The 10,138-nt window shown below is 40.7% G+C and overlaps 2 protein-coding genes across 2 annotated transcripts; both read left to right on the top strand.

The window, feature by feature from the left end:
* The first annotated feature begins 811 nt into the window (after window positions 1–811).
* Window positions 812–1,162, top strand: LOC108785962 (potassium voltage-gated channel subfamily E member 2-like). The gene has a single exon (XM_018555161.1). It carries the CDS (start codon window positions 812–814, stop codon window positions 1,160–1,162), a length of 351 nt encoding a protein of 116 aa, XP_018410663.1.
* Window positions 1,163–3,040: 1,878 nt separating this feature from the next.
* Window positions 3,041–3,391, top strand: LOC108785961 (potassium voltage-gated channel subfamily E member 2-like). Its single transcript, XM_018555160.1, has one exon. The coding sequence runs from the start codon at window positions 3,041–3,043 to the stop codon at window positions 3,389–3,391; it is 351 nt and encodes a 116-aa protein (XP_018410662.1).
* The last annotated feature ends 6,747 nt before the right edge of the window (window positions 3,392–10,138 follow it).

Below are 10,138 nucleotides of genomic sequence, written 5' to 3'. Positions count from 1 at the left end.
GTTAAGGCTTTTCCCTATAGTTCTCCTTAGGGTAACGGGAGGACACAAACTAGCGTCCTCCCGTCACCCTAAGCTCAGTATACCGCAAGCTGTAATTTGCGGTATACTGAGACGCCGCAGCTGGAGCGGATCTCGACATCGATGTCGAGATCCGTCCAGCTGCGTGAGTGACAGCTGGCTCTGCCTATCTAGAGGCAGAGCAAGCTGTACCCGCCCCCTCGCCCGTCCTTTCCGCCAGTCAGTGCTGGCGGATCGGAGCGGGGAGGGGGGAATCCAGCCCCTCCCCTGTCACGGCAGAGAGCCGTGACAGGATCGAGAGGTGAGCGAACGCCGGTATGTGTTCGCTCGCCTCCCGATCTACTGAGCCGACCTGCAACAGTCTCATTGTCACAGCTCGGCTAGAACTATGAGGTGAGTGAAAAGCACTCACCTCATAGTTCTCCTTTAAGGCTTTGATTCCTACCAATACTACCTTATTGGCAAGTTATACAGTATTTATGACATTGGCTTTTTTGGGGGTCTTTTTATGTTTAATAATTTGAAATTGCCTTGTTGAGGTCTACTTTTATGACTTTTTTACTTTTATGATTTTACTCTTTTTTAATTTAAATAAGTATATTTCTTTTGTTTTGATCAATTTCAAAAGACAAAACAAAACAAGATTGGATTCACTGTGTTTGTGTTCTATGACAATAAAACATTTGCTTTTCAAAAAAACTTGCTTTTCATAGGAATTGTATAGCATGCTTTTGCTGTGATTGGCTCTGCCATAATACATAACTATTTGTGTTCCCTTAAAGAATCTATAGACATGTATGTAAGCTCAAACTTCACACAGACCATTGAAAATGCCTTTAAGAGAATCTTGGAAGATTACATGAACAGCTGGAAGAACAATGGGTCGATAGCCAAAACCAAGATTCGGAACATCATGAAGGAAGAGAACTTCAACTACGTCATCCTCTACCTTATGGTGATGATCGGCATGTTCTCCTTCATTGTTGTGGCTGTCTTGGTGAGCACCACCAGATCAAAGAGACAGAAACACACAGATGAGCTCGATCCCTACAGCAGATATATTGCCAATGACTTCAATGAGAAGGTTGGAGGGACACTGGAAAACCCAGCTGCTAGGTCTTACAGGGCTCCACTCTCTCCATAGGCAATGGATAGACAAATCAGAAGAATTCTTTGTCAACATATATACTGTATGTCAACCACAGTTTTGATAACATATGTCTAAATCCTAACTGAAGACATTTTGTTTGATAAATCACTCTACATCATAAATAATTGCATATGGTGACTGCATTAATTTTCTGCTTTTTAGCCCTTTTTCCCTTTATTTTCACCTGGTGATCCTGTGAATAATGCGCTTCCTGTCCCTTCATGGTTTCATTCATTTCTCCACTGTATCTGTTAGGGGAGAGTTATGGTTGTCTCCCAGGCTGGACTTCTAACATGTATGCCTTTGTTCATCTCTATTACATGGTGGCTTGATGAGACCTGTATTTCACACAAGAAAAATAGGATGGTTCATGCTTTCTTTTTAGCTCACACGAACTGGCAATGACGCTGCATTTCCGGCAAGATTATGTTCTGTACTTGCTGAAAAAGTTCTTAGCCTGAAAAAAGAAAGGTTATGTAGCCACCTCATCTACAGACTGCCTCCGGTTTGTCCTGGCTATGCAACCTACGTTTGTTCCTCATTCATGCTTTCTTCATGGAAATTGGAGAAAAAAAGTGGTACTAAACCCATTGGGGCCATCTAAAAATGCATATATTTACCAGTGCAAGTTAGAAGGTGTCATGTGGTTTCTACTGGCAGGCATTCTGTTTAACTTCCTTTGTTCCAGTTTTTGTAAACCAGTCTCTGTCTGAATCTCGGTTAACAATGTACCATTATCATTCATTGAGATATTCCAGGAGTTTTACCGCTGTTATGTCATTGTAGCATGTGTGATAATCACATGTTGTACAATGACATCTATGGCTCTATTACTCAGCTTGTTTTGAGCCGGTTAAGTGTCATTGCCATTACTTTTGAGTTTGAAGGTATTTGATTTCTTGGCAAAAGTATGGAGTATACTGCTCCCAAGCCCTAATTCGGGCCACCCGAGTGATCATTTCCACTAACAAGCCAACAATGTCTGTGAGTAGCTCCAAATCAGATAAGGGTTTGTCTGACACACACGTCCTGGGAGGGGTCGGGGGGTTTCTGCTTATAATTCAAAGAATCCCCACTTCAATTGATCATATATTGCTCTCATACAATTTCAGATTAAGATCAGTGAATACATTATTGGTTAATTGTAATTGATTACTTCATAACTATCCAATCATCAAACCTTACATAAGTCCATGTTCACTTGTGACCACCAGATGGGTTCTCCAAAATAAGGCTGGTAGGTGGGTATAGATGACTTCACAACCTTCATCAAGACATGACCTGAGGCATCAACTGATGTGTGTGGAAATTAGACATGTGCAATTTGTTTTGTTCCAAATCAAAATTCGGACAAATTTTCCAAAATTCCGACATTCGAGCACATCCGAATTTCTGAATCCCAATGCATCCGAATGTGTCCGAATCCGAATCCTGCAACAGTCTCATTGTCACAGCTCGGCTAGAACTATGAGGTGAGTGAAAAGCACTCACCTCATAGTTCTCCTTTAAGGCTTTGATTCCTACCAATACTACCTTATTGGCAAGTTATACAGTATTTATGACATTGGCTTTTTTGGGGGTCTTTTTATGTTTAATAATTTGAAATTGCCTTGTTGAGGTCTACTTTTATGACTTTTTTACTTTTATGATTTTACTCTTTTTTAATTTAAATAAGTATATTTCTTTTGTTTTGATCAATTTCAAAAGACAAAACAAAACAAGATTGGATTCACTGTGTTTGTGTTCTATGACAATAAAACATTTGCTTTTCAAAAAAACTTGCTTTTCATAGGAATTGTATAGCATGCTTTTGCTGTGATTGGCTCTGCCATAATACATAACTATTTGTGTTCCCTTAAAGAATCTATAGACATGTATGTAAGCTCAAACTTCACACAGACCATTGAAAATGCCTTTAAGAGAATCTTGGAAGATTACATGAACAGCTGGAAGAACAATGGGTCGATAGCCAAAACCAAGATTCGGAACATCATGAAGGAAGAGAACTTCAACTACGTCATCCTCTACCTTATGGTGATGATCGGCATGTTCTCCTTCATTGTTGTGGCTGTCTTGGTGAGCACCACCAGATCAAAGAGACAGAAACACACAGATGAGCTCGATCCCTACAGCAGATATATTGCCAATGACTTCAATGAGAAGGTTGGAGGGACACTGGAAAACCCAGCTGCTAGGTCTTACAGGGCTCCACTCTCTCCATAGGCAATGGATAGACAAATCAGAAGAATTCTTTGTCAACATATATACTGTATGTCAACCACAGTTTTGATAACATATGTCTAAATCCTAACTGAAGACATTTTGTTTGATAAATCACTCTACATCATAAATAATTGCATATGGTGACTGCATTAATTTTCTGCTTTTTAGCCCTTTTTCCCTTTATTTTCACCTGGTGATCCTGTGAATAATGCGCTTCCTGTCCCTTCATGGTTTCATTCATTTCTCCACTGTATCTGTTAGGGGAGAGTTATGGTTGTCTCCCAGGCTGGACTTCTAACATGTATGCCTTTGTTCATCTCTATTACATGGTGGCTTGATGAGACCTGTATTTCACACAAGAAAAATAGGATGGTTCATGCTTTCTTTTTAGCTCACACGAACTGGCAATGACGCTGCATTTCCGGCAAGATTATGTTCTGTACTTGCTGAAAAAGTTCTTAGCCTGAAAAAAGAAAGGTTATGTAGCCACCTCATCTACAGACTGCCTCCGGTTTGTCCTGGCTATGCAACCTACGTTTGTTCCTCATTCATGCTTTCTTCATGGAAATTGGAGAAAAAAAGTGGTACTAAACCCATTGGGGCCATCTAAAAATGCATATATTTACCAGTGCAAGTTAGAAGGTGTCATGTGGTTTCTACTGGCAGGCATTCTGTTTAACTTCCTTTGTTCCAGTTTTTGTAAACCAGTCTCTGTCTGAATCTCGGTTAACAATGTACCATTATCATTCATTGAGATATTCCAGGAGTTTTACCGCTGTTATGTCATTGTAGCATGTGTGATAATCACATGTTGTACAATGACATCTATGGCTCTATTACTCAGCTTGTTTTGAGCCGGTTAAGTGTCATTGCCATTACTTTTGAGTTTGAAGGTATTTGATTTCTTGGCAAAAGTATGGAGTATACTGCTCCCAAGCCCTAATTCGGGCCACCCGAGTGATCATTTCCACTAACAAGCCAACAATGTCTGTGAGTAGCTCCAAATCAGATAAGGGTTTGTCTGACACACACGTCCTGGGAGGGGTCGGGGGGTTTCTGCTTATAATTCAAAGAATCCCCACTTCAATTGATCATATATTGCTCTCATACAATTTCAGATTAAGATCAGTGAATACATTATTGGTTAATTGTAATTGATTACTTCATAACTATCCAATCATCAAACCTTACATAAGTCCATGTTCACTTGTGACCACCAGATGGGTTCTCCAAAATAAGGCTGGTAGGTGGGTATAGATGACTTCACAACCTTCATCAAGACATGACCTGAGGCATCAACTGATGTGTGTGGAAATTAGACATGTGCAATTTGTTTTGTTCCAAATCAAAATTCGGACAAATTTTCCAAAATTCCGACATTCGAGCACATCCGAATTTCTGAATCCCAATGCATCCGAATGTGTCCGAATCCGAATTTCCGTTTACAAATTTCGGATCCCGTCCGAATTTTGTTCAAAAACAAAACTGGATCAGACGTGACTTTTCTGGCCAATCAGATATGTTTTTCAGTGTAATGCATCCGAATGGGTCTGAACAAGGATTTTCGTTATGGCAACATGGGAGCCACATACAGTATATACATATAATACTAAAGCTGAGGCTCCTATACCCGAATGGCATTCGGGATCCGAATTTCCAAATTGCTTTCGGGAGCTCCAGAATGCCATTCCGGTCTGGGAGCCTCAGCTTTAGTAATATATGTAAATGACTCCCAGAATCATTTGGGGAGCTCCAGAATGCCATTCGGGTCTGGGAGCTTCAGCTTTAGTAATATATGTCTATGGCTCCCAGACCCGAATGTCATTCAGGAGCTCGCAAATGCAATTCAGAAATTCGGATCCCGAATACCATTCGGGTCTGGAAGATTCAGCTTTAGTATTAATGTCGGTATATGGTTTTCTGTGGTATTCACAACGAATATTCGCAAACTCATCCGAAACTTTGGAACGAAAATTTGGATTTTGTGCAAATCCAAAACCCGAACCGAATTGAATTTCAGATTCAAATCCCGAAATAACGAAATATCCGAACCAAACCGAATTTTTCCGCAGCTTACAGTCTACTGGAAATCCTCTTCAAACCTTGTAAACATGTGTACTGTAAAATGTCATCCTTACATAAGTATATAACATATTGCATACAGTAGATCTCTTCATAAAATGGCTGACCTTGATACAAAAGGCATCTAACAATGCGATTCAGCAGGGGTCATTAGTTCTCCCTATACACACCCTCATGAAAGATAGACTGCCAACATCGGCATGGGCTCGTAGGGTATGAAGTCCCAGGTGGGGACTGTTCATTTTGTCCATATGAATAAAGTTACCAGCATTTTAATTTTTGTTGGAGTGCAGCTGGATAACTTCAGGTGGGTTGAAAATGAGTGGATTACTTAGCCAAACATACAATCAATGACCTTTTCTTTTTATCTTGTTCATATCTGATTTGCTTTATTTGACTGATCTGTATTCGCATGTATTTTTCCTTTTTAATAGCTGAAAATGACTTTTTATCTGCTACAAAGAAAGCAAACACAACATCCCAGCGGAGTCCTAATGCAGTGCATGTGGGTAACCTTGAACTAATTAATTTCTTTGAATTAAAATGACACGTCTCCAAAAAACAGATAAAAAGGAGCAAGAATTCATGTAAGAAAAAATGCAAAATAGGAGACGCAGGAAAAATCACACACCTGAGCGTTTTTTTTTATGCTCGTTTTTCAGCTCGTGTAAGTACAACGGCCGGCCGGGAGGCAGTTAAAAGTGAAACTAAAAAAATATTATTATTTTTTTTAGATAGGCTAGATAGGCGGAGCCAGCTGTCATTTGGGAGGACGCTAGTTTGTGTCCTCCCGTTATCCTAAGGAGAGCTATGGGGAAAAGCCCTGACCCCATAGTTTTACTTTAATATACCTATAAGAACTCAATATCCAGTAATATTCTGTGCATTTAGGAATAGATCCAGATTTTTTTTTAGCTCGCTAGAACTAGTTCCTGGGGGAGTCTATTCCACATTTTCACAACCCTACTGTGAAGAAGCCTCTCTGTATGCAAAGTTTAAACCTCTTTTGCTCCAGAAGCAAAGAGTGCCCCCTTGTCGTTTGCAGTGACCTTAACGTAAATAATTTGGCACCAAGCTCACTATATGGACCATTTTTATAGCATGTGACACTGTTCTGGTGACAACTGTAAACTTTGGATTTCCCATTACTTTTGTCCCTATATTCAGCAAGTGACGGCACGCGGAAAAGATCCTTTATAATCTCTGATACTTTACTTATTCTTGGCAGATAAAAAACAGCAAGCAAACAGAAGTGCTGATGCATTTTAGCCCAAATACCGGGTCTTAGTCATAGCACACTAGCAACTTATGTCCCAATGACAAAGGTCAAGACAAAATTACTCTCCCTTGCTGGATTAAGATAGAGTCATTTATGTACACAAGCCCCCGGATTAAAGCTGAACTAAATACACAGATGAAATACATAGACGGGAACCTGCCAAAGGATTTGTGTTTCTACTCATCCGGCTCTGAGATTTACATAACTCTGCCACAGAGCGCAGCCCTACCTGGTAAGAAGACATGATATTTCTCTGCTGCAGTTAAATAACACACACAAGCTCCTGAATATGGAGCACATCTCTCTGTCTCCCTGATCCCTCCTCCTATCAGCAACACAACTGACTGGCTCCTTGTGCTGCTTCTCCCTCCCCCTGTCTGATGCACAGGGACTGCAAGTGGCTGATGCCAACTGCTTGCATTAAAGCAAGAGCTGCATTCATCTGTTTATTCTATATCTGCCCAGAGTTCAGCTTTAAGGTGGGTGCAGTGGCAGTGGAGGCATTGCAGATCCAGGCAAAATGAAGAAGTTGCCAGCAGTGGCATCACAATGGGGGTGCGACCTGCACCCGGGTGACACCATTGGAGGGGTGACACCAAAATGACTGAAAGTCATTTTGGTGTCACCCCCCTCTAAAAAGTTGAGCATTCGGTCATGGGCCGAGAGCCCGACAGTTGTCAGGAGAGAAGAGGGGACCCGGTGGCATACCTCATCCCGCCGGGTGAACGTCCCCTCCTCTCTCTGACGGCGTCGCCCACCAAGATGGCAGCCGGCAGGCATCAATGAGATGACCGGGCGTGCACGATGACGTCATTGCGCACGTGCGTGGTGACGTCACACGCATTCGTGATGACGTCACGCCGGGGTGTCACCTGGTCTCCGTGCCGGGTGACACCTGGCCTCGGGGTGCCCCTGGCCGCCAACGCGCCAATAACTTGCAGCGTCTGTGACTTAGCACCATCTCCCCAACCAGGACACAGACATCTAAATACTTGACAGACGGCATAAACCTTCCCTACTCTATCCAAGACTAGAATATGTGAAAAAAATTAATGGAGCCTGCAGTGGGATTGTTCCTCTCCTTCATTACATACAGGTCAGCAAAAGGGGTTCCCGGATCACCAGGCAACTGACTAAAGCGAGCAGGGTGGCATGCTTGAATACAGAAATGTCTAAATGAAAAAAGTGATATTAAAGTCTAAAGGTTTTGAAGCTATTTCAAATGCTGATAAAATCACTTACAATAGATGCTGCTTATTGATGTTTAAAAGTTTTAGCTTCCTGGAGAATCAGCCAGTCCCCTGAGAACTAATATCCTGTATTAGGGGGGCTCCTTACCCTTGCAAGATCCTATGCAGTCACCCTTGTCTGTACTAGTAAGCTGTGCGTGTCTCCACAAACACACAGGCACTTCCCTGCTCCCTCCCTTCTCCAAGTTAGTAGATTGACGGGTGCTGGAGTCCGTGCTCTCCCTTGTTATGCTGTACTGCACTGGAAGTTTAGGGGAGCCAAACTGAGAGAGTTGGAGCTGTTGGGTAACATGATGGCTGTAAGTGCTTGGCTAAAAATGTAACGAAATACTTTGCTGGGTGATGTATATTTGTTTGATCTGGATTCAATTATGAAAAAAAGTTTGAGAGTTCAATACTACTTTAAAGAGTAACTTTACTTTAGTTCAGAAAAACAAATTCTCTCTTGGTGATTTTTGTACACTGCAAGGATTTTAACCATTTCAACTCTTATGCTTGCATGCTTCTTACGGACCCGAGCATTTTTTTTTTAAATTTCCCTTATGGGCCTGTTTTTTTTGGCAACAACGTTGTCTTTACTCAAGATAACAAAATTATTACATACATTGTTTTGAGTTAAACTCGGGCTCTCTTTTGGCAATATTGCTTTGCAAAAATAATTGTTTTTTCTACATGACCTATAGACAAAAAGACATTAAAGGGTTAATAAACCCTCCGTTTTTTTGCATATAGCTAGCAAGCAGTAGATATATGCAAAAACTTTTTTTTTAAAACACTTTAAAAAACGTTAAAACCTGTGTCTTCGCCGCACACTCCCGTCCGAAAGTCTGAGAAATCTCGGGCGGCCGCAAAGGATCTTGGGGCGCAGTTCAGATTTTCGGCCGTGAGACGAGGAGAGACACAAGGTAATTCTATGGACAGCGTGCACCCGCACAGACTCCGGGGGACAGGAAGTGCCAGGAAGCACAGAGGAGTCAGCGCTGGATCGGAGACCCGCAGCAGCACTGGAGGGACAGCTGAAAACGACAGGAAAGAAGAAGAAGATCGGATTAAGAGACATCACTTAAGGTAAGTGCTTACACTAACATTGGGGGGAGGGAAACAAAATGTATCCTTTAATGTCACTTTAACTAACCAGTGTAACAACAACAAAAAACTTTACTAGGATACATTTTGTTTTATAATTTGTCTTGCTTAAAATGACACTAAAATAATGTTTCTAGCACATGACATGACAATATTTGCAAATGAAAAAAGTTGTTTTATTTTTAAATTGTTTTGCATTCTCTTGTTATGAGACATTGAAGAGGTATACTCCTCTGTGTTTTTTGTATTTGTGATGTTTATTTGATCATTATTTGTGTATTGTCACTTTAAACATATTTGCTTTCTTTATCAGTCTGTTTTTTTCCCTTTCTGTGTATGTATTGGTCAATATATAGGCTAATAAGATGCCATTTCTTGGCAAAATACAGGTTCAGGATAGCTGAAAAGAGCTTCTGTAACCCCCAGGAACCATTTAATGTCCATTGCACCCTTAAAAGCTAATTCATTTTGCCTTCCCAACTGACTACAATTTTCCCCAAGATTTCAGGAAAGTAAAACTTTAATTTTTTGCATCCCTATTGGTGAAGTTTTTTCCTTAACAAAAATGTGTTTTTTTTTTAAAAAACGCAGCATTTTTTAAAAATAACGAGCTTTTACTGTGCCCATTTCCCCAAAATTCTTTATTTTCCCTTTTAAAATTATTGAAGATTTGTGCTATGGTTAATTGTGAATATATAATGGTGTTCATTTACAATCAGTTTATAATGTAGTGAAGATCTTCTATGACCCAATTATCATTGTGGTTATAATATAGTACAAAAAATAAAAATTTGTGACAATACAAAAATTGGTTCTCCTTCATGAGTAGTTCTCATTCATGCGTAGTTCTCATTCATGTGCATTTACATCCTGTGACTTTTTTGACAATTGTGAATAATCACACGAGGGATTTTGTGCTTCCGTCCGGACTGGAGAAGAGACATCGAGCCCCATAGTACAGACGCTCTCTGTCATGGATGGACAGGCCGCAACACTGGTTTTCACTATAAGAAACGGGAGAAGCTATAAGTGACATACTCAGTGCCTGAC

This window comes from Nanorana parkeri, unplaced genomic scaffold (assembly GCF_000935625.1).
Source record: "Nanorana parkeri isolate BGI_ZX_2015 unplaced genomic scaffold, ASM93562v1 scaffold186, whole genome shotgun sequence".
NCBI lineage: Eukaryota > Metazoa > Chordata > Amphibia > Anura > Dicroglossidae > Nanorana > Nanorana parkeri.
The sequence above is the reverse complement of the archived record's forward strand: the minus strand, read 5'-3'. Positions and strand labels throughout refer to the sequence as shown.

Coding starts and splice junctions, on each gene's coding strand:
- LOC108785962 (XM_018555161.1), top strand. CDS start 812: ATGTATGTAAGCTCAAACTTCACACAGACCATTGAAAATGCCTTTAAG.
- LOC108785961 (XM_018555160.1), top strand. CDS start 3,041: ATGTATGTAAGCTCAAACTTCACACAGACCATTGAAAATGCCTTTAAG.